The sequence below is a fragment of the Drosophila obscura genome, unplaced genomic scaffold, assembly GCF_018151105.1.
Source record: "Drosophila obscura isolate BZ-5 IFL unplaced genomic scaffold, ASM1815110v1 contig_192, whole genome shotgun sequence".
In the NCBI taxonomy this organism is placed as follows: domain Eukaryota; kingdom Metazoa; phylum Arthropoda; class Insecta; order Diptera; family Drosophilidae; genus Drosophila; species Drosophila obscura.
This window is the reverse complement of record NW_024542781.1, coordinates 60,382-87,228: the sequence shown is the minus strand read 5'-3', so window position 1 is coordinate 87,228 and position 26,847 is coordinate 60,382. Positions and strand designations below refer to the sequence as shown.

At 41.9% G+C, this 26,847-nt stretch overlaps 5 protein-coding genes and 1 pseudogene across 10 annotated transcripts; 1 reads left to right on the top strand and 5 right to left on the bottom strand.

Annotated features, from left to right (window-relative positions):
- The first annotated feature begins 84 nt into the window (after window positions 1–84).
- On the top strand, window positions 85–6,230 carry LOC111080937 (protein dispatched). Its single transcript, XM_022376809.2, has 7 exons — window positions 85–616; window positions 690–1,691; window positions 1,748–1,839; window positions 2,696–3,244; window positions 3,308–3,946; window positions 4,006–4,992; window positions 5,064–6,230. Exons 1-7 carry the CDS (start codon window positions 461–463, stop codon window positions 5,299–5,301), a joined length of 3,663 nt encoding a protein of 1,220 aa, XP_022232501.2. The 5' UTR covers window positions 85–460; the 3' UTR covers window positions 5,302–6,230.
- On the bottom strand, window positions 1,737–2,686 carry LOC111080942. The gene has a single exon (XM_022376816.2). The coding sequence runs from the start codon at window positions 2,611–2,613 to the stop codon at window positions 1,876–1,878; it is 738 nt and encodes a 245-aa protein (XP_022232508.2). The 5' UTR covers window positions 2,614–2,686; the 3' UTR covers window positions 1,737–1,875.
- On the bottom strand, window positions 6,179–7,332 carry LOC111080940 (annotated as a pseudogene).
- A 675-nt stretch (window positions 7,333–8,007) lies between these two features.
- LOC111080941 (farnesol dehydrogenase-like) lies at window positions 8,008–9,108 on the bottom strand. Its single transcript, XM_022376815.2, has 2 exons — window positions 8,478–9,108; window positions 8,008–8,413 (listed from the first exon to the last, which is right to left on the bottom strand). Exons 1-2 carry the CDS (start codon window positions 9,048–9,050, stop codon window positions 8,234–8,236), a joined length of 753 nt encoding a protein of 250 aa, XP_022232507.2. The 5' UTR covers window positions 9,051–9,108; the 3' UTR covers window positions 8,008–8,233.
- A 1,005-nt stretch (window positions 9,109–10,113) lies between these two features.
- On the bottom strand, window positions 10,114–11,169 carry LOC111080933 (farnesol dehydrogenase-like). Its single transcript, XM_022376798.2, has 2 exons — window positions 10,513–11,169; window positions 10,114–10,447 (listed from the first exon to the last, which is right to left on the bottom strand). Exons 1-2 carry the CDS (start codon window positions 11,089–11,091, stop codon window positions 10,271–10,273), a joined length of 756 nt encoding a protein of 251 aa, XP_022232490.2. The 5' UTR covers window positions 11,092–11,169; the 3' UTR covers window positions 10,114–10,270.
- A 1,432-nt stretch (window positions 11,170–12,601) lies between these two features.
- Window positions 12,602–26,014, bottom strand: LOC111080936 (facilitated trehalose transporter Tret1-like). 6 transcript variants are annotated; one of them, XM_022376806.2, is made up of 5 exons: window positions 21,017–21,123; window positions 20,872–20,955; window positions 14,250–14,422; window positions 13,767–14,180; window positions 12,604–13,698 (listed from the first exon to the last, which is right to left on the bottom strand). In XM_022376806.2, the coding sequence occupies exons 3-5, from the start codon at window positions 14,392–14,394 to the stop codon at window positions 12,782–12,784; spliced, it is 1,476 nt and encodes a 491-aa protein (XP_022232498.1). In that variant the 5' UTR covers window positions 14,395–14,422; window positions 20,872–20,955; window positions 21,017–21,123; the 3' UTR covers window positions 12,604–12,781. The 6 variants fall into 6 exon arrangements, with proteins under 6 accessions (XP_022232493.1, XP_022232498.1, XP_022232500.1 ...); XM_022376801.2 differs by lacking the exons at window positions 20,872–20,955; window positions 21,017–21,123 and adding an exon at window positions 25,848–26,014 and having other exon boundaries at window positions 12,602–13,698; XM_022376808.2 differs by lacking the exons at window positions 20,872–20,955; window positions 21,017–21,123 and adding an exon at window positions 21,505–21,695.
- Between the last annotated feature and the right edge of the window lie 833 nt (window positions 26,015–26,847).

Sequence of the window (26,847 nt, the reverse complement as noted above, 5' to 3'; positions counted from 1 at the left end):
TATTCTACTTTTTCTCTCACACGATATATCGATGGTCAATCTATCGCACAAACCATCGATGGCCTTGCAGAGCTATCGCATCCTGCTTTTTTGTTGTTATTTCACAGTGTTCTTATCCTTGTTCGCAAAATTTTTGGTTCCTTTTTTGTTTTAGTTAGTTCCAAGCCCTAAGTTAGTCGCACGCCACGCTCGCCTGGCCACAATGTAATTCCCCCAGCCAAGCGCCAACAAGTGGATTTTTGAGCCAGCAAATCGAAAAAAAACCCAGGCCAGGCAGTATCTATAACAAAACCAAAACAATAGCATTTGACCCTGCTCTGGTTTTCTGAGACACAACAAGCCGTCGCTGATATATGTATGATGAAGGACTAGGAGCAACAGCAACGCAACAGCACTATGATAGGAAAATAAGCAGATTTTATTAAATAAATCAAACGTTGAAACGAACCGCCGCCACGGCATGCTGTGCTTCGACTCGGAGAAGATGAACTGGTATTACCATGTCCTGGCTAGACGTCCGTACCTGGTTGTGGTCTCCATTGCAGTCTGTTGCGTGGCCTGCATAATAGTGGCGCTCATCCTCAACAAGCTGCCCGACTTCAGTGACCCCACCTTGGTACGTATGGTCTACGCACATATCTACGCATGCTCACTCATCCCACTCCCGCTCCCCTTTATTCACATTTCAGGGGTTCGAGACGCGAGGCACCAAAATCGGGAAGCGCCTGACGGCCTGGTACAATCTTCTGCAGGAGACCGACAGACATGGCGTGCTGTTCTCGAATCCGTCGGATATCTGGGAAAGGCACAGAGTGGATGAAGGCTATGGCGTGTCCCAGGTACATCCTAATCATAGGCGGCGCAAGAACCAGCGAAAGCACAAGAACAAGAATAAGCGGCGAAAGGATCAGAAGCGCCACGAGCACTCAGAGGTGGCCGAAAAGCTAATGCTGCTCAAGAAGCGCCTGAAGGCGACCAGTGCCCCAAAAAGCGAGGGCGACCGAGACACATGGATGGGAGACAGCGGCGTCTTTCGGGACTACGAGATAACTAACGACAGTGCCTCCTCGCCTCTGGAGCCGACCGGGCGCAGTGAAAAGATCCAGTATGGGCACAATACCACATCGGTGGATGAGGAAAAGCACCGCGAGCGCGTACAGACTAAGAAGAGCACCTGGCGCCTGCTAAAACAGGCAGCTACATTGCCCACCGACAGTTGGGCGGACGCCCACCTGCGCCAGCCCATTGAGGGATTCTTCTGCGACTCGTCGCCCCGCAAGGAATACTCTCACTTTGTGGTCCAGCGCATTGGACCCAATGCCACCGACTCGCTGTTTGATTTGAACGGCCTATTGGCCATGTGCCAGCTGCAGGAACAGATTAGAGACGTTCCCAGCTACAAGGCGTTTTGTGAGCCCGAGATGCTGACCTCCGACTGCTGCCGGCCCTGGTCTTTGCCCAACTACGCCGCAATGCTGGCTAACAAAAGTTCCTGTTTCGACCTAACGACCGATGATGTCAGCTCACTGCAGTCTCTGCTGATGGGCTGCTATGAGTACTTTCACGACCTGAAGCTGGACAACAACTGCAATGAGTACTCCCGCTGCTATGCGCCAGAGGAATGCAAGCGCCACAATCTTGTCTACAACGTACTCAATTTCCTCAGCGACTTTAGCTTTATCAGGCCAAACGTAAACCCTTCGATTCAAGTCAATTTTTAACCATATTTAACGAGATTATTTTGCAGAATTCGAACGTTTACTTGAAGTACGCTATGATCTTTGTGCCTGTGGCGCACTCTAACCGTGTGCTGCCACTATTTCACGAATGGGAAGATGCGTAAGTATGGATGGATGAAGACTGGCAAGTGCTGACTCAGTACTTGCGTAGGGTATAGCGATCGATTGGTCCCGATGGCATTATGCCATCCTTGGCCATGAACAGCGCCGGCACGCATATCTCATCAAAATATGTGGTTAGATTATACTTTGTGAATAGTTTACGCATCGCCTTGGCGAAATTCTCCACCGAAAAGTCCTTGGGCTTTGGCTCTGGATAGATAGCATCTCGAAATTGTTCCGTTTCTTGTATGCGATTGTAATAGTTTCCATAGGTAGTCCAATAGTCCTTATGGTTACTGTCACGCTGAATCTCCTCTTTGTCCAAGTTTTGACGGCGCTGGCTCAGCAGCGACACGTACTCCTTGGGCGAGTAGTCGAACATATATACCGTCTTTTGCAGGTCTATCAGATATTGCTCGATCTGTTTGTATTGCACGGGCGGGCACACAAAGAAGAGCTTGTAGATATCCTCGTTGCACCACTTATTGCGCCGCACAAACTGTTCGTACTCCTCGCGCCAGTCCATAGAGCGGGGCCAGGATTTTGTTTTCATTTCCTGTCCGTTAACCTTCAGATTGTTCGCATAGTGGCCAGAGAGTAGCGACGGGTCTTCTTGGAATATCTTTTTGGATCTGCATGGAACACCGCCTTTATTATGATTTACGTAGTCCGCCTGTGTAGTGGTTAGACATTTGTGGCACTTTGGCAGCACATCCTCCAGGAAAATCAAATCCATTTCCGCCAATTGGGCTTCCCTCGTTTTCGGCGCCATTTCGCTGACTTATTTTAGATTTAGATTTTGTGTAATGTTTAGTGTTTAATGTGTGTCTCACAATTGATGACTATATTTTCAGAGACCTACGCAACGAGCTGGTGGAAGTGATTGCCATGGACTTGGGTCTGGAGAACGAACTTTTTAACGAGCTGCTGCTGACGGACGTTTGGCTGGTATCGCTGGGCGGACTCTTTGTGATGGCCAGCGTCTGGCTGTACACCGGTTCCGCTTTCATCACAGCCATGTCCTGCATAGCCGTCTGCTTCTCGCTGGGACTGGCTTACTTTGTCTACTCAATAGTCCTTGAGTTTGCGTTTTTTCCGTACATGAACCTGCTGGCCGCGGTAGTGATCATTGGCATTGGAGCAGACGATGTGTTTTTGTTTATGAAAATCTGGCAGTGTGTGTTGGCCGAACGATTTAGCAATCGCGGCACACTGACCACCGCACAGTCGCAGAGTGCGCTGCCAACACCGCTGGAGCATGGCGAGCATACGGAAACGTTGGAGAACATCATGGCCTTGACAATGCGGCATGCCGCTGCCTCCATGTTTGTCACATCGCTGACTACGGCTGGTGCCTTTTACGCCTCCTACAGCAGTTCCATAACGGCCATCAAGTGCTTTGGGTAAGTGCGGACACATTGTAAGTCTTTGCGGATGACTGACTATCTGTTATTGGATCTATTTAGGATCTTTGCGGGAACTGTTGTGGTGACAAACTATTTGCTGATGATCACCTGGCTGCCCGCCTCGGTCTCCATAATGGAACGCCTTTTTGCAAGCAGGATTTCGTGTCGCCAGCCGCTGCTCCAAAGGCTGACGCATTCCAGCAAAAAGTCAATTAATAGATTCTGTCAACTATTCGAGGAGTGCATTACGCACAGCATCATGAACTATGCCTACATGTGGCTGTTGCTCTTTGGGGCTTTGGGCACCTCTAGTGCCATCATTGTGTTCTGGTATCCAGGACTCCAACTGCCGGAAAAGTCGCACTTCCAGCTATTTGTCTCGCAGCATCCGTTCGAAGTCTATTCCAGTATTAAGCAGCAGTTCTGGTTCGAGAAGCCACTGCAGGTCTACGAGAACTTTAAGATGCACATGCACTTTGTTTGGGGCGTGCAGGCGGTGGACGATGGCGACTATACGAACCCCAAATCATACGGCAACCTCCACTATGACAATAATTTTAGTATATCCAGCAAGCCATCGCAGCTCTGGATCCTCGACTTTTGCCAGAGCGTGCGGCAGCAGCCGTTTTATCAAGAGACCTTTGGCATGCTGCTACCCAATTGTTTTATTGAAAACCTCATAGACTTCATGAAGCGCAGGTGAGAGCTAATTAATTTAACTAATTAATTAAATATTTATGAGCAAATTTATTCCCCAGATGCATCGATGACATGGATATCACACGAAAAGATCGCTCGCCCTGCTGCGACGCCCAGTTCCCGTACGAACCTCACATTTTCGACCTGTGCCTACCGCAAAGCGTGTCCAATCTCTATGACACAACCATGTTCTTCCAGCCTGGTGTGGCGGGACCGAAGTTTGCAGCGACCACCCGACTGGAAGAGGATGATTATTATGGTATCAGTGCCAATGATAGTTTAGAGTCAGCCGGCACCAATGGCACCGCCATGCCGCTTTCGGTCAAGGCGCTGGTAATTGAATTCGAGTCGAACGTAGCCTTCAGCACTGTCTATGCAAACATCAAAGAGTTCTACGAGAACGTGGAGCACTGGTTTCAGCAGCAATTAAAGACAGCGCCCATGGAATTGCGTGGCGGGTGGTTTACCAGCGACCTAAAGTTCTATAATGTTCAAGACACGCTCTCCCATGACACAATCGTCGCGATTACCTTGGCCATGGTCGCCTCGCTCCTTGTGTTGCTGTGCTTTACCCTCAATCTGCTCATCTCAATCTACGCCGTGCTTACCGTCTCCCTGAGCATTTTCAACACCGTTGCTGTGCTCATACTGCTCGGATGGCAGCTCAACATACTGGAGAGTATCGCCGTGAGCACAGCTATTGGTCTGGCGGTGGACTTCAGCTTGCACTATGGCATTCATTATCGGATGTCGCCAATCAAGGAGCGGATTGCAGCCACACAGTTTGTGCTATCGCGCATTATCGGACCGACGGTGATGGCGGCGACTACAACGGGCATGGCCGGTGGCATTATGATGGCATCGAACATACTGCCCTACATACAGATTGGTGTCTTCCTGGTGGTGGTCATGGTCATCAGCTGGCTATATGCAACCTTCTTCCTAATGAGCCTGCTCAGAGTGGCGGGACCGCAGCATGGTTTCCTGCAGCTAACATGGCCACTGTGGCGCAAGCGTCACAATGCCAGCGGCAAGTTCTACGAGCGGTAAGCGGATTGCTTCCTTCTGATCTTAAACCAAAGCATTTTTGACATATGTAACTCTTTCTGGGTTTCAGTAAGCCCAGCCAGGTGATTGCCAGTGAGCAGCTGCTGACCCCTACCAGTTCGGCCATCGTTGAGCTGGCTAATTCGGAGACACACGAATTGGAATCGCTCAACTCCAACAGCCTGATCAAAACTATTTCGGGCACTGAAAGTGCACATGCATTGGGGTCGCTGCCGAACGACTTTGAGCACTCATTCCAAACGCTGCGAGAGTGCAAATATCAAACGTATCCGTCTACATCAAATTGAGTTAGTTACAATTGCCGGCCAGGGAGTTGTTGTTGTTGTTCGTGCCAGTGGGAGAATCAAGCAACTGCATTTTTACTAGCGGACATTGGGCATCGCTCCAAGGCCTGCCCTGACCCCTAAACCCATTTAGATGCATATACATGTACATATATGTGCCAGCATATAGTATATAACTTTACAGATATGTTGTGCGAGCTCTATATGTATACTCTAGTTGTATGTGTACTTGTGTACTTGGTAGATTTAAGCAACGCGAACGCAGACGAAATAGTTGTAAACTTTTCTTTAGTGTGCTATTTCCAAAAGACTTCAAACGGTTGCAATATTCTCGTGCGAGTGCGAGTTTAAGTTCTATTATTGCTCCACGTTTGATGCCCCTCAGCCAGGTGAATAGGAATTTGTAAACTGAAGCAATTAGCTAGCGGAGGTACTGGGCTCGTCTTTGTCGGTAGGACTGTACGATGACGGTATTATTAGTTTTTAGCCAATGCTGTTTGTATGTACTTAACTGTAATCAACAAATATTTATACTCGGAACTTTTATTAGATGTTAATTTGGGCTGCCACCCCCCCTAGTGGCGCCAGCATATGTAGTTACTTTATATGCTAGTTATACGAGTAGAGATACATATATGTATATATGTATGTATATCGCTGTGTGTATCGATATGTGTTGTCTATCCTAGTTGTATGCGTTCAAAACACACACACACACACACACCTCACGTTTGTAATAACCATGTAACTGTGATACAGAAAATGAGAAACCTAAAAATATTGGTGTTTATACAGACAAAGAGTTATACTAGTATACCCCCTAACCATGACGTATTGTAATTAACTACAACTAAAAGGCTCTGTACTTCCTTCAGTGAACTAATGTGTTGAAGTGATTTAATAAATGTTAATTGTAAAAAATCAAACGAATATTCAGAACAAAATCACAAAAAATAATAATAATAGTCCCAAGCTTCGAATGTTTAACCTGATATTTCACACGAGGAAATATTTGCATTTGCGTGCATTCTACATCTGTTGCATTGGCTCTTGCGTATCCATAGTGTTTACCATCCCCAAAGCCTTCTACACAGAGTAGCTTGCTGGACTTTCGATCGGATAATTGCTGCAGCCATCTTACCCATCTGTCTAAATGCGTAGAGCCACATTAAAATATTTCGCCAACTGGCTTGATTGTTAGCTCATGGATCTGCACGTTAGGCGGAGTCTGGATGCAGTAGGTCACAGCATCCGCAACATCCTCAGCACGCAAAATGGGGAAGTCTGACAATAACTTCTTGGCGTCAGCATCAATGATCTCAGTGTCGACAAGACCGGGACTAATGCTCTGAGGGTCGTATAGAATTTTCATAATTTCTTATTGGCTTAATTGGAATTGTTTATTTTCACACTTACAGTTATCTTCGTTTGCGTTTTCTTTTGCTGGAACTCCTGTCGCAGTACCTCGGTGAGTGCTGTGATAGCATGCTTAGAAGCCGCATACATCTTAAAATGAAATCCCGGTACAACTGGAATTTTATGGCCCAACAACGCTGTTGATGATCACCACATGACCATCGTTGACATTGCGGCGCTGCTGCGAAAGGAAAGCTTCGCGGGTGCACCAGGAAACTCCAAGCACGTTGGTGTCCAAGACAGCGCGAAGATCGGCCGAGTTGTCTGGATCTGTGATTTGAAATTTACCACCGATGCCTGCGTTGTTGACCAAAACGTCAGCACCTCCCAAAGTCTTGTCAATCCAAGCGAATGTTTCAACCACCTGCTGCTCAACGCTGACGTCGCACTTTCGGCCATGGAAACGCGACTGCTGATCTTTTGGTAGCGATGCCTTAAGCTCCTGAAGGCGTTCCTCGCGACGGGCCAGGCCAACAACGACCATACCCTTGGACACTAAATCCTTGCAGCAGGCAGATCCGATGCCAGAACTGGCTCCAGTGACGACGGCAACACGATTCAACCAGCGATCCATGATGAAAATAGTCTTTTTATTCTTGAAAATTCACAATACGATTGAGCTCTTGCCTGTGGACAGGTTCCCATTTATAGAATTTTTGCCGATTAGCTTTCGTCTAAAAAGCTCCGGTCAAATGTTAAATTAATCATCAGAGAGAATATCATTATCACGTTGATATGAGAATACATACATATGTATGTAAGTGTTTGTGTGCGAATCAGCGTATCATGATGATAGCGTACAAACGATTAGTATATGTGGAAATATATGTCGAGTCAGAATGCTTTAGTCGACTATAAGATACCGATTCCTTATGTAGATTTAGATCAGCGGTGGGAACGTTCTGGTGCCCAGCTGATCCCATCGCTACCATTGCTCTGGAATTTATTTTAAGTATTTTATTTATTAAAAATTAAAGCACATTGCGTAAGTAGCTGCAGATCTGTAGGTTCTACACCAAAGTTAAAGTCGGAGAAAGCCAAAAGAACGTACTACATGGCGTGTGCTTGACAAATTTCATTGCTGGTGAAGTTAAATATTCTCTTTGGGTCGTAAACTTCCAAAATGTATCTGTTACAGTATACCCTTAGATTTTCCGAGTACCTCGTAAAATAACGATGAATAGACAGCAAGGCACTGAGCTTCCATATGTATTCCATATCGGCACCAATTCTTTATCTATTTACCCTAAAAGTAAAATTTTGTCACCACGTACAGCCAATGTCAATTTATTATAGTTAAAATATTTATTTTATTTATTAAACGAATTCATTCTAAAAGTAATCAATACTCCGAATAGGAAGTTCCCAGTGTCGCCCATAATAATAGTCCAATGCTTCGAGTGTTCATAGTGTTTACCATCCCCCACAGCCTTCTACACAGAGTAGCTTGCTGGACTCTCGGTTGGATTATGCTGCACTGCAGGCATCTTACCCATCTGTCTGGATGGGTAATACCTCATTAAAACTGTTCGCCAACTGGCTTGATTGTAAGCTCATGGATCTGCACATTAGGTGGGGTCTGGATGCAGTACGTCACAGCATCCGCCACATCTTCAGCACGCAGCATGGGGAAGTCTGGCATTACTTCCCTGATGTTCGCGTCAATGATCTCAGTGTCAACAGCACCAGGGCTAATGCTCTATGCGTCGAAATAGCGCTAGTTAATTATTTGACAAATTTTAATTATGAAGCATCGAACTTACAGTTATCTTCGTCTCCGTTTTCTTTTGCTGAAACTCCTGTCGCAGTACCTCGGTGAGTGCGGTGATAGCATGCTTAGAAGGAGCATACATCTTAAAGCCCATTCCGGGTACGATTGGAATTTTATGGCCCACAATGCTGTTGATGATCACCACATGACCATCGTTGACTTTGCGGCTCTGCAACGAACGGAATGCTTCGCGGGTGCACCACGAAACTCCAAGGACATTGGTTTCCAGAACAGAGCGTAGATCGGCCGAGTTGTCTGGATCTGTGATTTGTAATTTACCAAGGATGCCAGCATTGTTGACAAGAACATCGGCGCCTCCCAGGGTTTTGTCAATCCAAGCGAATGTATCCACCACCTGCTGCTCAACGCTGACGTCGCACTTTCGGGCATGGAAACGCGACTGCTGATCTTTTGGCAGTGATGCCTTAAGCTCCTCAAGTCGTTCCTCGCGACGGGCCAGGCCAACAACGACCATACCCTTGGCCACTAAATCCTTGCAGCAGGCAGATCCGATGCCAGAACTGGCTCCAGTGACGACGGCAACACGATTCAACCAGCGATCCATGATGAAAATAGTCTGTTTATTCTAGAGAGTTCGCGATACGATTGAGCTCTTGCCTGTGAACGGGTTCCCATTTATAGAATTTTTGCCGATTTTCCCTCGATTGAAAAAAGCTCCGGATAAATGTTAAATTAATCTTCAGAGAGAATATCATTATCACGATGATATGAGCATACATTCGTAACTTTGTACATACATACATATGTGTGTAGCAATCAGTGTATCATTATGAAATTGTTTTAGTTTGTCTGTGTGAATCGCCGAAAGTCCGAAACTTTGGAAAATAAGAGCGCTATAGTCGACTTTAAGATACCGCATATTCAGAATTAAATATATGCATATGTACATATGTAGATTAACTTTTCTATTGGGGAACTAAACATACATTGACATAGGTATTAAATATACATTTATGCTCGTCTACACAATATACTCTTAGACTCTCCGAGTAGCTCGTAAGAAGCCGATAGAGAGATAGCAAACGCTGGGCTACAATATGTAAGCTTCGGTATTAATTAATTATCTTCATCTATATGTACATGTATGTATTTACAAAACAATTTAAAAGTATTTCATAGTTTCTATTCAGTTGATTATAACAAACAATTTTTTTGTATTATTTGATGGACCTTTGATCGCAATAACAAACATGCTGCTCCCTATTTGTACGCCCTATGCCAGTAATTCGTTGTTAGTCTATTCGCATACATTCGTCTCTATTTATTATAATTTTTTGCTGAAAACGAGTTTTGCGGCATAATTATTTGTTTGAAACGTCATGTAATCGTGATAAAACAGCAAAAAATATTATATATCTAGCCTTTCTTCTATTTAGAATGACCACTTTATGTAGATTTAACATACATACATTTATTTGTACATATGTATGTTTAAACTCATCATAGATGAGTTGTAGAAGCCCATGTACGTAAGTACATGTTTATGACTACATGTCAGACATATACATACATATGTATGTCTGTATGTACATATTAAATATCAGAATGCGAAAAAATAACATACGCCAAGAGAATTATTAAGCGATATTGATACGATCATTTGTTTATTTCATTCGAATCAGCATTTATTTACGTATTTGCTTTTCCTGAAAAGTGATAATTTGTTATCGTTTATTTACAGACAGAAATAACACTTGGGAATTTGTAGTATGTACTCCACTCCCATAAGGTCCTAAAGCTGCCAACTGCCGCCCTTGAGAGCTGTTAAAACTTTTCGCCCACTGGCTTGATTATTAGCTCATGGATCTGCACGTTGGGTGGGGTCTGGATGCAGTAGGTCACCGCATCGGCCACGTCCTCTGAACGTAACATTGGAAGGTCTGGCGATGCCCGTATGGTTTTATCAAGGATCTCAGTGTCGACCACACCGGGGCTAATGCTCTAAGAGACGCATATGAAAAGCAGTATTATTGATTGGCCAGAGGAGTTTCTCATTCTCGACTCACTGTTATCTTGGTCCCGGTCTTCTTCTTTAGTTGAAACTCCTGTCGCAGCACCTCGGTCAGGCCGGTGATAGCATGCTTAGAGGGTCCATACATGTTCCAATCTAGGAATCCGTCGACCACTGGCAAGATGTGGCCCACAACGCTGTTGATGATCACCACATGGCCATCGTTGACATTGCGGCGCTGCAGTGAAAGGAAAGCTTGGCGAGTGCACCACGAAACTCCAAGCACGTTGGTGTCCAGAACAGCGCGAAGATCGGCAGAATTGCCTGCATCTGTGATGTTATAACTACCAAGGATGCCAGCATTGTTGACCAAAACGTCAGCACCTCCCAGAGTTTTGTCAATCCAAGCGAATGTATCCACCACCTGCTGCTCAACGCTGACGTCGCACTTTCGGGCATGGAAACGCGGCTGCTGATCTTTTGGCAGTGATGCCTTAAGCTCCTGAAGTCGTTCCACGCGGCGGGCCAGGCCAACAACGACCATACCTTTGGCCACTAAATCCTTGCAGCAGGCAGATCCGATGCCAGAACTGGCTCCAGTAACGACGGCAACACGATTCAACCAGCGATCCATTGTGAAATTAGTTTTCCTATTGTGTTCCCTTCGACAGTATTATCATCAAAGTATTCGCGATGCGACTGAGCTCTCAATTATAAGCGCTCTGTTATTTATAGAGGTTCTCTCGTTTGCGGGAAAGCGTCAATTAAGAATATCACTATATACTATATAAAGTAATCTATACATCTATACAATCAGAATAGTCTTATGAACTAGTAGAGTAGCTACTTGAGTTCGCAATCTCAATAGAACAAACATTTTATTATGCGATAATTACATGGTTATATGGTTACATTTTGTTGTTAGTTTTCACATATCCTTCTACAAAAAATAAAACTTTGTGGATCACAATATGATCGTGGCATTCCAAATTCTCGGAAATTCCGAGAAATTCGGCTAAAAAATCCAAAAAAATTGTAACTTTTTCAAATAGTTATTCAATTGCTAATACAAACATATACACGTCTCTGTGATACATTTTTGTACAGCTCTGGGGGAGATTTACAACATATTATATGTATTTTACACTCTAGCTGTTCTCAAAAGTGATGCACACTTTTCGGCTGATCCATGCAAAATTCATTCAGCCTTATAAACATGAGGTATGTATTAATAATTACACTAGTCAACACGATTTTTTCTCAAGGAACAAAACGAACTTTTTCTTAAGGATTTGGGGCTTGGAAATGGTTTGATGATATTTTTTTTTTTGCTATGGCAGAACTTTTTTTTAAAGAATTTTTTTTTTAACATTTTTTCAGAGGTGGCGATTGTTTTTTTCACATAACCCTAGTATCTTACTTCTGGTTGTAAGAACTTTGCTATTTTGAAGAATTAAAACAGCTAAGTTGAGCTTAAACACTTTGTGATTTCAGCTTACCGCTGGGAAATATAAAGCATTGAATGCAAAAATGATGATTTTTGTGCGGGATTTTTTTTACCAAATTTTGACTTTAAAAACTCGGGAAAAGTCGAAAAAAATTATACCTGTGTCCTCCATTTTTTTGTGTATAGGTGCATTAATTTGGCGTCGTTTAAGTTATCGATCATTAAAATCTATGGAGAGACTTTGGAGCTAAAATTCGTTAACCAAACCTAAAATATGGAAAAAATGAACAAAAATACCTTTTGGAAGGTTGCGGGCCAAACTGCCAATTGGGAACAAAGCAAACGAAAAAGGGTTGTACATTTGGTAAACTCAGATTTCAGGGAATTACCGGAAAAGTGAATTTTTGCATATTTGAATAGGTTTTCACATTTAAGTTAATCAAATAATATGTCAATTGTGTAAATTAGTTGTCATTCAATAAGTTTAGACTATAATATCGCTACGGAATTACATATATGGAAATGTGTTTTTATAGACTTTTTTTTTTGTCTCGGTGGACCTCGTCAGAGAAATGCCCAGAAATGCATTTAAGATGTATACGTAATTTGTCGACCTATAATATCTAACCTTCAAACTGATAAATCGTAATGTATAGGTATAAAAATAAAATAAGACAATATCATATCATATTATTCTTCATATTACTAAAAAGTATTTTTTTATTTGAAAAGTAGCAGGCAAACCGTTTAACAAAATGGAGTTTTGAGCTTAAAAACTATCCCATAAAATAGTTTCGTTTAGACCTAAGATATACATATAAGATCTTCAAAGGACTTAAACGACATATGTACATATATTAACAAATTGGTCCATCGCTTAGTCGCTCTTTCTATTGAGTCGATCCTGGATCTCCTGCAAGCTGAGGCCCTTCGTCTCCATGACCACGAAGAGGACAAAGAAGAATGCCACCACCATGAAGCCGGCAAACAGCCAGAAGGCGTAGAAGGAACCAAGGGCATCCAGAGTGGGATAGAAATAGGTAACCAGAAAGCCAATTGTCCAGCAGGTGCTCGCCACAATGGACGAGGCAGACGACTTAATATTCGCCGGGAACATCTCGCCTAGCACGGCCCAGGGCAAGGGCCCGAAACCCATGCAGTAGACAATGTTGTAGATGACGAGCGCTGGCACTGGCATCCACACCACACTGGAGATGTCGCCCACAACCAGCTGCATGTAGAAGAAGGCGCCGAGTGCCGTCAGACCCACAGTCATCACACAGGCGGAAGTCAGCAGCATCACCTTCCTTCTAAGTCGGTCGACCACGATCGGCGTCAGACCTGATGAGGCCACCTGTACGCAGCCAATAATAATGGTGGCAATGGCGGGATCCAGGCCCGTGTTGGCGCTGGCAAAGATCGACTGGCTATTGAAAAGGACCACATTGATGCCCGACAGCTGCTGGAAGGAGATCAGGCCGGCACAGATGAACAAGGCCTTGCGATTTCCGGGATTCTTGAATATATCCATAATGGTGCCTTTGCTGGTCATGGCCTCCTCCACACTCGACTGTATCTCGGCCAACTCGTCGTGCACTCCCTCGGCGCTCTGGCCACGCAGGAACTTTAGCGAACGCAGTGCGTCCGTCTTGCGTCCCTTCCTGGCAAAATAGTGGGGACTCTCGGGCATAAAATAGAAGACCACATCGAAGATCACGGGCACCACAATGCAACACCACTGTAGAGTCATATACGAGACGAATGGCCCAATTGCATAGACATATAGAATCCCAGCTAAAAGGGGGAAGAGGGAAATTAAGTATGCGTCAAGGGAAGTGAAATATCTAGCTATCGAGACTTACCCACCATAAACAGCTGCATTAGGGAGCCAGTCGCTCCACGCACATTATCCGTACAAATCTCACCCACATACATGGGCTGCACAGTCATCACGAACCCCACGCCGAGTCCCTGAATCAGTCGGGACAGGTATAGGATCCACACCTCTGAGGCGCCCATATTAATTCCGAATGCCAAAACGAAGAAGACACTGCTGGAGAGCAGCACCCACTTGCGACCAATGCGGTCCGCCAAAGGCCCAGCTACAAACGGAGAAATTAGCGCTCCAATAGCAATCAGCGAGCATATCCAGGCATCTTCATCGGAAGTAATGGGCCTGCTCAACGGCGAGTCGGAAGTATCTTCGGTCTTGAGTTTGGGTAAAATTGGAGATGTCCAGCCCAGGCAGATGCCAACTACAAATGCGGACAAGTTGGCTGGGGGAAAAAGTTACAGAGCAGGTTAGGCACATGGTTTGGGGCCAAGTGGATCACAACTTGACTCACCTGCAACAGCGGCCATAAAAATTCGTCCAGTCTTGACTGGTTCGGGCGCCATATTGCTTGTGTTTCCTTCTTTGATTTGAAAAGATCTGACTTCCGCAAAGGAATATTTAGCTGCTCTCTCTTCTTCGTGGCTTACTGACGGCATCTGGATAAACTGGCGACTGAAGCAGTAGCTGCAAAAGCAAAACCATAAAAAAAAGCGAAAGAATCTCATTAGATAATCAGTGGACATGGATTAATGACGCTATCCCCATTAGTAATTCAATCGCCTGTAAATGTCCAAATGGCTTATACTTGACCCTTAGCCTGGCATGTTTCGTTCACGGTCCATTCTGTAGAATAGAGTGAATCCCGTAAACAGATATGAGAGCTAGACAGACAACTTCCAACCCATTCGTTCACTTTCACTTTGTTCGTACACATTTCCCAACATTAACTGTCTGCTTTTCGTTTATCACGTTATCAAAGCATTTGGTCAGTCAGATCTTTACACATTCATCAAAATTAATACATAAAAAATCGCGATTTATGTATTTGTCGTAGATCGACATAAGTAATTATATGGTTTATTAAATAAAAAAGAATAAGAACGGATCAAGGGAAGTTTTGGTGTGGACTTTTAATATATGTTGTAGAGTTGCTGCAGATAGCGTGGCGTGACAACAAAGTAATGCTCTCAGCCGAGTATGTCAAAGTGTTTAAAAGGAGAAGGTGGCAACCATAGTGAGTTTTACAGTCGGTCAGTCAGTCAGAGTTGGAGAGAGAACTGCGCTAAGCGCTTATAAAAAGAAAAGTCAAGATGGCTAGCGAAACTAATAAGGGAGCCGAGTCTCCGACATCAGAAGTGGGATTGGCCTCACCAGGAGAAACAATTTCAATTCTCCGGGAGCAGAACGAAAACTTAATGGACTTGATGATGGCAATGCGAGCGTCAGATTCGGCTTCTCCCAAAAGAGCTACAGTGACGCTACCCAAATGTCAAACAAATTCGGAAGGTGCCGATGTGACTTCATGGTGCAAGACTGTGGATATGATTCTCTCGGAAAATCCATTGGAAGACAGCGCTTTAGTAAAGCCTAGTACTCAGATCGAAAAAAACACCTCGCGAACAGAATCAGGGTTGATATTCGTATGAAACCGATAAGAAATTTTTTACGGCAAAAACTGTTTTCTAGGCTCTGTACGGAATGCCTTCCGTACTGCCGTACTCAGATCAAAAAAAAAAAACAAAAAGGGCGGTATATATTAGAAAAGTATCCGAAGTATTTGCTTGTATTGCTGGTATGTTTCGACCCACCTCGAAAATTATATCAATTTGATATATTTTGCCAGCAAACACGAAGCAAAGATTGCAATATGAGAACAAAAAACCAAATGAAATATTTAAATAATGAAGACAAATAGAATCTAATTAATACTGTATTATATGAATGACAATTATATGGATATTATAATTTATTATTTTTACTAATTTTCATAAATATAAAACAAATATTGTTTTCAAAACATTTTGTCTTAATGGTGGTCGGCACGGTAGGCGTCGCCATCTGCTGCTGCTGATAGTCAGGAACATTACCTTGCCAATAAAATATTGGAGAGCCCAGGATATGCCTGAGGATGAGCAGCCCCAGCCGAAGAAGTGCATTTTATTAACTTTAAACAAAACCAAGCAGCGGTCTGAGGAGTGTAACCGTTCGGAATGCAGTGCACACCTCTGGTCACACACTGGCCGCTCGAAGAATATATGACATTTGTTTGCTGGCAAACAGTTTTTGGATCTGAGTACTAGGCCTTATGGCGCTGAGCAAATCGTTATCCGGAGAAGCAGCGCAGTGGCTTTCTCAAATTTGTTATATTGGGATGACGTGGCAAGAATTTAAGCAGCTATTCATTTAGCAGTTTGCCGGCATCGAGTCACCAACCTCCATTTTGCTAAACATGCTGAACGGGAGACCAAAGGAAAACGTAAGTTTGTCGGGATACGGCTGTCGAACGGTGACGTGATTGCTGTCGAAGTGGAAAATCATGACATTTGAGGAGATATCCCAGGTCGACACTAGGGTACAGAAGGCACTGTATACGACAAACAAACGAACCAGGTGCGACCTACAGCAACAATTAACTACATTCATCTATCGAAAGAGAAATGCACATTTCGACTTCTCTGAGCCAGAAAAGAAGAAGCAGAGATTTTAAACGACACTGACGTGTCACAAATGTGGAAAGCTAGGCCACAGAATGCAACAACAAGAAACTATTACGGCAGACAGAACAGAGCGACAGTGGCGGAACGACGCACAGTGCATCGAAGGGTACATTTTTTTGGACAAAATTGTGGCGACAGCTCAAATGTTGTCCGATTTTGGTAATTTTTTTGTTAAAATACTCATGAATACTCATAATGAATGCAGCTAAAAGGTCTGCCTGCTAAGAATTGGAAACTCTCTAAAACTAACCTTAAAAACGTCAACTTTCATGAAATAAATAAAGCATTAACCAGGCAGGCTCACCGGAACCGTTTAACTTAAAAAAAAAATGTGAAAAGTCCTGCGCTCCCGCACTCGTAAAGACTTTTCCGTTTTCAAAACGGCAACAAATTCCTCGCCGGAATGAAAAGTAACGGCTTTAACGGCTCCTGTATAACAGGAGTAAATTAACAAATTAAAGTTAACAGTACAAAGAATAAACAAATTCACAAAAAATTAGATTCCAGAGCGCCTTGATATTTTGCTGAAAAGTAAAACGCTAAGTGAATGTGAAATCCGGAGCCTGCCTGATTAATAGCCTTTTAACACTGGGCGCGTCTGCTATCGATATCGGAATAGACGCAATGAAGAAGAGAAGGCGGTCACATTGGCAGACGTGCGTCTTGAGAATAGCTGATTTGGGTGCTTGATGACAAGGAAAGTAACCTAATTTTGTTAATATTTATATTCATATTTATTTATTATTTTCAAACATTTCTTTGTAGAGTTTTTTTTCAAACCATGAAAACCATAGAAGTTTTTCTCCAGCAGCCTTAGTTTTCGCAAAATTACACTATTGTCTGGACGTTGATATGCAATGACTGCACCATGAAGCGTCCGAGGGGCGCTGCCGCATGACGCGCGACGCGTGCTACCGAACCGATTGCGAGCATGCAGGAAAGATAGGTGTTAGACTAAATTTCAAACACAACTCAAAGAGCTAAACATGCAAAGATAGCTAAGAAATAGTTATAATTACGAGAAAGGTATGTTAGGTATAGATTTAAGAAGAGGAAGGGAATTAGTGGTGGCTCTGATATGGTAGAGGGAACTAAAGTCCGAGCATAGGACCCTAAATGGTTTGTGCAAGGAATAATTTGATCTAAAAAGTGGAAGGAACAAAGAAATAAAGTTTCTAGTAGATCTAATAGGAATCGTGAAGTTTATGCAGCTCAACAAGTCAGGGTTATCTACGTCACCCTTGATCAGGTTGTGCATAAAAATCACCCCAAATATTTTTCTACGACTAACTAAAGTTGGAAGGTTAATTAAAAGCAATCTACGAGGCACTGTCCCACTTGCATCCCAGTTAAGTGGCTGGAGCGATGAAATTTCATTACTTTGCATTTCGAGGCATTTAGGTGTAACATATTTGCACAACACCATGAATGAAAGTTATTGAGATCGGATTGCAATCGAGAGTGAAATGAAATGTCCTTATAGTGGACACAGAGTTTAACATCATCCGCATACATGAATACTCAAGAGTTTGTTAATACTGCAGGCAGGTCATTAATAAAGAATGTGAAAAGTAGGGGGCCTAAATGGCTGCCCTGTGGTACTCCAGAAGTAACCTTAACAGGTGAAGAGGAGTTTTTGAAGAGGACCTTTGAGACCTAGAACGAAGGTAGCTAGAAATCCATCTTAAAAGATTGGGCGGAAACCCTAAAAGGTCAAGTTTTTGTGCTAGAAGAGAATGGTTTACAGAATCGATTGCTTTACTGAAATCAGTGTAAATAACATCCGTCTGCAAGTTACCTTACCTTGGAAGGCTTTAATGATAAAAGAGGAAACTCTAATAAATTTGTGGTTGTTGATCGTCGCCTTATAAATCCGTGCTGAAATGGACATATAAGCGATTTGCAGCAATGTTGCAAATGCGGAGTTAAAATTTTTTCAAACATTTTTGGAATAGCGGATAAATTAGATATACCTCTATAATTATTTTGTAGCATTTGCTACCTTTCTTAGGGAGCGGAATAAAAAAAGATTACTTCTAGATTGGGGGGAAGAATGAAGAGTTAATGGATAGGGTGAATAGTTTAAGCAGGGGTCCACACAGAGCGTCGGCACAGTCCCTAAGTACACAGCCGGGAACTCCGTCAGGACCTGGTGAAAACACCGGCTTAACTAGTCGAAGATCATGAAGCAGTGAGCTTTCATTTAACAAGGTGCTGAAAACGCCGTTTGACCTTGGTAAACTGTATGGATACGAATCACCAGGTTAGCTTTTCTGAGAATAGGATGTTTGGAAATATTTGGCAAAAAGATCGGCAATAGCCTGATCATTGTGCTGACATGTTGGGAAATTGATAGCGAGGATGGATGTGCGGACGTCCTACGCTTACTATTTACGAAGCTGTAAAACTTTCTAGGTGAAAATCGTATCGAGATAGGTAATTTGTATAGCATTGCGTTAAGTACGGAGAAATTTGACCGAGCTATAACATAGCGAGAGAGAGAAGAAAGAGAACCAACTTCCCGAAAGTTTTTATAGTCTTGATTTTAAGTTGTTTAGACTCGATAATTATTTGACAAACCGGACAAGAAAGTGGGACACAAGAATCAAAAAGTGTGTCAAGTACATAAAAAAAATGTTTGTGTCTTTCATAACGTCAGTTCACAAGTACAGAGCGGACCAATCGAAATCCCTAATGAGGATATTTAGCTTCGTTCAGAAAGCCTTCCCGTTCGACCCAATACAGTAGACCTAATGTCGACCAACACTTCGAATGTAGGATGGTAGGATTCTTCAGGTATAGTGAGCGGAACGGTTCGGGTTAGCAACGTTATGGTCGGATCCGAGACAAAGCACATATGGGCAAAAAGTCCACCAGGTCAAAAATCATGAAAAGTCAATAAAAACCGATTTACATTTAATTTATTTCGGACATTTTTTCTGAATTTATTAAAAGGGATAATCTAATTTCTACTTTATTGACATATAACCCACCTTTCATTAAGCGTTTTCTTGGGGCTGAAAACCTATTCACATTTTTTAAGCAAAGCTCACTTTTTTTTGTAAGTTTTTATCAGACATACCTTGTTTTTTTCTATTACTCTACTCAGGAAAGAGATAGAACTACAAAAATTCTTGCCATAAAAAATTCTCCTTTAAAAAATTTTAATCCCCATATCTATCAGACATATTCGAACTGACCTAAAAAAATGATCAGTCTATTTTTAAGGATTTTATAATCGCGGAATTTGGCAACGTCACGCCAGTAACGTTCGTCAGATGCCTCCGCGGACTTGTAGCAAAAAAACAGAAAAGGTTTTTACATTAAAAACTTTGAAAATGAACACTACATATTTCAAATACATGCACAGAAAATTTGTATGCAGATAGACCCACCCAATTCGCAGAGTTTTGCGATTTTGTACCCCAACCTCGAAAACCACTTCTGTTTTATGTAACGCAATTTTAGGTCATATTTTGGCTTATATCTTTGAAACTGTATTGCTGAATTTTGTCGTTTTTTTTGTGAATATAGGTCTAACCAGTTAATATATTTTTCAACAATTTGTCGTACGAATGTAACGTAATGCCAGATAGGAACTGCCCATATCAAGCAATCGACCCAAGGTATTTTTTACATGGTTGACTTGATAGGGATAGGTCTAACAAGCCGTCGATAATGTCATGTCGTGACATGGGCACAAGGTTATTAGACTCGTTTACCGAAGACCAAACAGTACCTGGCAAATTGAAATCACCAAGAACTATCATATGGTCTTTATCTGATAGCGAGGAAGAAACAGTTTTTAAAGCGGACAGGTGATGCTCGTACCCCACCATCACGTCGAGACGAACGGTCATTTCTAAAAATTGTGTACCGACCTGCCAAAACATCGGAACTAAGGATGTCCGGCTTCAACCAGGTCTCGGTAAACACAAAACCGTGTGACGAGGTAGGTAACTAAAAGAAAGGAAGTTAGCTTTTTGGATGGGTTGAAGTAGAGCGGGAAGATGAGGGTGGAGATGGAGCACTGGCCTGATTACTAGGAAGTGTTGTGGTGGGCCTATTCTTCTTCTTAGCCTTGTACCCTTTCACAACCAAGGGCTTCGTCCAAAATTTGGCAGAGCCAATGGTTTCGAACTGAGTTGAGCAGGCGCTTATCTTAAAGGAAGCTATCTCCCTGGCATAAGATAAATTAAACTTCTCCACCTTTAAGACATTGGCTTTTATTTTGCTTTGAATAAATGCAGTTATATCGTTAGATGTAAGGTCAGGGAAAGCGGTGATACAAAAACTTGCCGCTTTGGTGGGACTCCTACCAGTGGTTTTGGCGCCACTCACCACCGGCTAAGCAAAGCAGACACACAAATGTTTTGTGTGTGGTGCGAGTGCCGGCAATATCACGCACTCACTTACACAATGTCCCGTTTTTTTTTTATGCACCAGCGCAAGTGAAAAAGTCAATGCGTATCACCCGGTGTTTTGTACACTCCATGGTGCCTGTGTAATTATAAGTATAAATAAAATAGTATTTCTTGAGTAAAATATTATTTTATATTACGTTTTCAGTTTAAAGAATGCGGTAAAGATTAAGTTAATTCTTCGCGCTTGTCGAAATTTTCGTATTGCGACTAAGCGACGCTTTTCCTGAATGTTAATAAAAACAGCAACTCAAGCGAAGGCTTGCACAAAAGAAACCTTTACACCCAAGACACTATACTATAGAGTCTATAGTATAGAGTATAAAGTCTATACATTTTGTGCATCAATTTTTGTGCTTTCCTTTTCACCCATCCTTCTTTCGACTCCGATGCGCCAACGCATGGTACAACTATATTAGGTAGTCCCATCGCGAGAGCTGCTCTCTTTTAGCAGTATACAACAACAGTCGAAGAGTGCTATCTCTTTCCAGCGCATGTCTCTCTGAGAGCCAAGAGAGAGGGTTGACAATATTTATCGTCCTCCACCCAACTGATGAGACCACCTTATATAGTTGCACCATGCGCCAAAGTATGCCACACACACAGATGCAAACAGCTGCATACTCACTTTTGTTACATACAAATACAATTGTGTGTCCAAACACTCATACATTATTGTATTGCACCAAAGACTATACTATACAATAACAAGATGCTGCATTCGCGAAAAAAAGCTGTTCTATGGCGGTGTTTACTGGTACGCCACATGGACAGAGGGAGCGCGCGGGGTTTCAATTAGTTTTTCTGCTATGCCTCGTCTCTGACCGCGTCCTCCTGCCCAACAGCTTCGACTGTTCATCAGCGAGAATGTTCGAGACAGTTCGGCAGCGCACAGTGGGCACAGCTTGCTAAATTATAAAGTGAATAAGACTATAATTATATTTCACTGAAAAAATTTTCAACTACTCAGTAAAGTTCTGGAAGATTTTCTATTAGATGTGAAAATTTATTTTACTCAAAGCGTTCATTAAATATTTTTAACTTTTGCCAACTCGTTTCGTTTCGTTTCAACACAAACAAATAACAACTTTAAAACCAAACTTGAGTCAATCATCAATGTGCTGACTCAAACCCAAGCAATGTACATAGTTGTTTTTGAATTCTTCTGGCCCTGAACCAATTCCCGTCGTCAAAGACTTCATATTTTGTTGCTGTATTCTGTCGCCGAAAGTAAAGGCAAAGGCTAGCCTAATAGAGAATGGAAGAAATAACCCCGCGCGCCCGTACCATGAAGGGTCAAATGAAAACTGAACGAGCATTTGCTTCATACATACATCTTGGTATTGTATAGTCTATTATTGTACACTCAGTTGTCCGGTGGTTAGAAAAACCCAAGTATAAAAATCACCCTACATTTACCCGGTGCACCTTAAGTGCCGGTGGCTTGTTGCAGTTCTCTGCTACAGACATTTCTAACTGCATAATTTCCGAAGTGACGCATACGGCTCCCGAATCTGCATAACCAGCAGCGACCTTGGCGTAACAAACGTAATCAACTGCTGCACTGAAGGAGTGATCGTTGTAAGTTTTTCGGATGCCGGCGTACGTGACGCAGTCGACACTTGAAAGTCCCGCGGAGTAGACTATAATGCCAGCAAGGGATATTGGGCTGGTCATGGGTGATCTGCTTCTTGCACGTTTTTTTGGCACAGACGACAGCAAAATCCATAATAAGTCTTTTAACTTTTTTTTTTCTAGAAAAAAATGTTCAAAACTAATAGCAATCAGACCAATGTGCAGAGCAAATGCTTAAAGCGAAATAGGAAAAACCGTGATGAGAGAGGAGAGTGGTTGCAGCAAAATCTTATAAGTGAGAGCGCTACTGCACTGAATGTTACGAGACCGAGAGAGAAAGAACAGTTATTGAGATTTAGGTGATAGAGAGAGAGTGAAAGACGGCAATAGCTACGACAAAGAGCGGCTAAATGTAATGGGAGGGCGAACTTACGAAAAGCAACAACACAAACACGCACAACTAACCGACGCACAAAATAAATTAAGTAAGTTGTGCTTTTACACAATTATTAGGCATGCACCCGCGATTAAGGATAGATTTTAAGTTAAAGAATAGTTAGGGAGTTAATTTGAAAATAAAACACCGGCTGTTTAAGTAAAATAAAAGGAAAATGCGGAGCGCAAAACAAAAACACGTCTGGTCACTACAAGACTAAATTAAATTTTTATACCCGTACTCGAACAATTGAAGGGCATATGAGATTTGTGGTAAAAGTGGATGTGTGCGACGCAGAGAACGAAACGTTTCGGACCCCAAATATACTATGAATTTGTAGAAAAAATCACTGTGTAAGGGGCTATCTCGGAAAACCGAGCACCAAATTGATTGCGGTTTTTTAAATGATAGGCAGAGTATGTGGCATGGTTTGCATAAACAAATTTGTACTTTGTTCCTCAAGAACTAAAAATTAATCGGAAAAATCTCAAATTTGGTTAAAAAAATGTGTTTTAGAACGCCTATTTTTTATAACTTTTTGTGAAAAAAATTGTTTTCTGAAAAAATTGCAATTTTGTAAGTATATTTATTGCTTTTGAAAATATGTGCGTTTTAAACCAGCCTGTGTGGTTTTTAAAGTTAAATATCGAGACGATTAAATTTGGGCCGGCGAACTCAAAATGCCTCACAACTTGTGGCTTCGAGGAGCCGTGAAAGTAGCCAAGACATTAAGTTCATGGCAATGAAAATAATCGTCTACGCAACAACTATGCAACGACAAATGCAAATGAAAGTCGTGATATACAAAATCTACAAGATTTTGCGTTCACGTACAACAGTGTCAACGATTACGCTTCTCAGGCATATATGTAAATTTAAGGGTAAATCAGATGGCATGTGCTGTGCGAGTGGTAAAGTGAAATTGTCTGAATTGGGGAGCCCACCACAACCATTGAGCACATTACTTAATGGACTAACACCTGAGTCTAATCATTTTTTGAACAATATACGAAAGTATAATTCGAGTTTTCAAATGACATCTTTTGGCGGCACAAATATAAAAGACAACTTCATGCCAACGTTCAAGGTTATTTAAATAGTTTTGTTTTGCAAATTGAACGTTTTTTCTCATTCTATCGCAGACCATAAATTTTTGGAATTATATTTTTATTGGAAAGACAAAGCTAATCGTCGGTGTGCCATTATTAGCAACACGCGGAGACAAACTATTTTCAATTTGCAAGATACGTTCCATAAGAACAACGAATTGGTTCAGTTATTCAAAACGTCGCTTGATCGAAAATTGTTATTCGAGCTGATAAAACACAGGATGGATAACATGCAAGGTGTTTCAATGCACAAACAGTTGACGAAGTGGCAATAGTCATAGTTGGTGACCAAATTAGACCAAATAGAAATGAGCAACTTGAACGTGTATCCGAGATTCATCGCTGTTATGATGCACTACAATATCCCATATCGTTTTGGAGCGGCCAAGATGGCTATAATTTCAACATTAAAATGAAAATGATAAATTGATGATCAATTTATGATTGATTTTTATTTTAATTTAAATTGAATTTAATTTAATTGTAGGTCGAGAAGGAACAAATATTGAGGTGTAGAGCACTTTTCCACCAGTATAATACACCAGTGTTGACATGTACATATACAAAAATTAAATCGGAACGGTTGAATTTTCTTCGATTCAACAAAGCCAAATTACGTTCCGAAGAGTATGTTCATTTGCGTGATGCCATTAGCAACGATGGTAATGCACAAAAAGTTGGAACTATGATAAGATTAAAGTCATCGTAAGTTGGAGATCCACCTCATATGTTTGAGTACGCGCAAGATAAGATGTCAGACCAGACCTCTTCATCACCTTCACGTGTAATCCGCAATAGGGAGAAATCTCGAAATTAGTGTTTGTTGGTCAAACATCGAAAGATCGCCATGATATTTTCCAGACAACTGTTGCCATTGGTAATGGCATACTTCCCGTTGACAATTCTGGCTTCATAACGCTTCCAAATAATTTTTGCAATTTTGTGTCATAGAATGAAGACTTGATTCAGAGTGGGTTTCCAAATATTGTACAAAATTATAGAAACTATGACTGGTTGAGGGAAAGAGCAATTTTGGCCGGAACAAATAAAGATTTCAATGAGATCAACTCATCTATTTTGAATTCCATCCCAGGAGAAATGGTTGCGTTTACGTCCATTGATACCATTCTCAATCAAGATGATATAAATTATCCAGTCGAATTTCCATTGGATTGGAAAGGTTAACGATGGACTCGTTAATGGGTTTTGGAACCGAATAAATACAATTGTCTGGAGAAATCCAAATACATAAGGATAAGGATATGAAAATGTTTGGATAGTTTTGTCAGCCGCTGGTGTAGGAAATGTGAGGTTCTTTTTATTTATTCGAAATTTTATTTAAAATTAATTAAGTGTGAATGTCCTATTCAAGTGTCGCACTTTTAAACAACGCAATATTGAGTTATTTCAATTAAATTTTATTCCTTAATCTCCTGTAATGAATATTTCTGTTAACTTTTTTGAAAACTATGCTAAACTAAATAACAAATTTTTAAAAAATTGAATGTACCATTTTCTTTACATTGTGCTATAAATATTACGGATTTTATGAACATGTTTTATGTGTCCTATTCAAGTGTCGGGCAGTTTATATTATAACATTAAAAATGATCCTTCTTTAATTTCGATGAATTCCTAAACATTAAATTAGAAAGCAGCGAAGCGCGCGGGTCTGCTAGTAAAGTATATATATTCTTGATCGGCATCAGAGAACTGCAAAAATCACATTTTTCTTGATTTACTCATGAGCTAAAGTTTTTACTCAAATGCAATCGCTCAAAAATACTCAGCGTTGAATAAACTCAACTTGCGCTGTCAGACGCTTCGTTCGGTCTATTCTTACCCACTTACACAAATCGCAGCTTCGTATACAATACAATCATATCCAACATGTATATGAAAAGGTTTACACGCATACATGCAAAGTCGATGCCGACGGATTCGACCCAAAGAGCCAAACGCTGCAATTTTCCAGCCGAAGAGGTCTTTGGATACATGTGCATGTTTGTGTGCCCACCGCTTCTTCACTTGAATAAAATCATACGAGCTGAGTTTACTCATTTGCGTCTTTGCTCATAATCAATACGATCATTGCTGAGCCGAAGTAACATACACCCGAGACACCCAAAAAACGATTCGAGCATGAATAAACTCAGTCAGAATAAAAGAAGGCACAGCTTGAGTGATTTAAAATCATCTGCGAATATGTGCCGCATGCACGTGTGTATCCGTCAGCGTTGAGTGAGATAAGTCGGGTGATTTTTTTGTGTAAACGTATTTGCAATCACCCGATGCCGTTCTCTGATCGGCATCAATAGCCGAGTCGATATAGCCATGTCTGTCTGTCCGTCCGTCTGTCCGTCTTGACGACAGCCTAGTTCTCAGAGACTATAAAGCTAGAGCAATTAAATTTTGATTCCAGACTCATGTGATATCACACTGCTACAAGTGTATTTCAAAATTTTGCCCAGCCCTCTTCCGCCACCACAAAGGACGAAAAGCTGTGGCAGCCACAATTTTAAAAATACAATAAAACTAAACGCAGTATCTAAGAGAATGACTATATCTACCAGATTGCCGAATCTGAACCTGCTTCCCCACCACCCACCAGCTTGAGACCATGCTACTCATTCTCTTTCTCGCTCGCAGACACTCTGCCCTGTGCAATGTGCGAACTTTGCGGAGAAGATGTAGAATCTACATTGTGTAAGTAGAATCTACATTTTAGATGTGCAATCGGCATTGTAGATGTACAATTTCGTACAATTCTATATAAATAAAAAATAAATTAAGCTCACAAATTTATATTCTGACTGAGTACGGCTATAGCGACTCACACGTTTATTCTCGT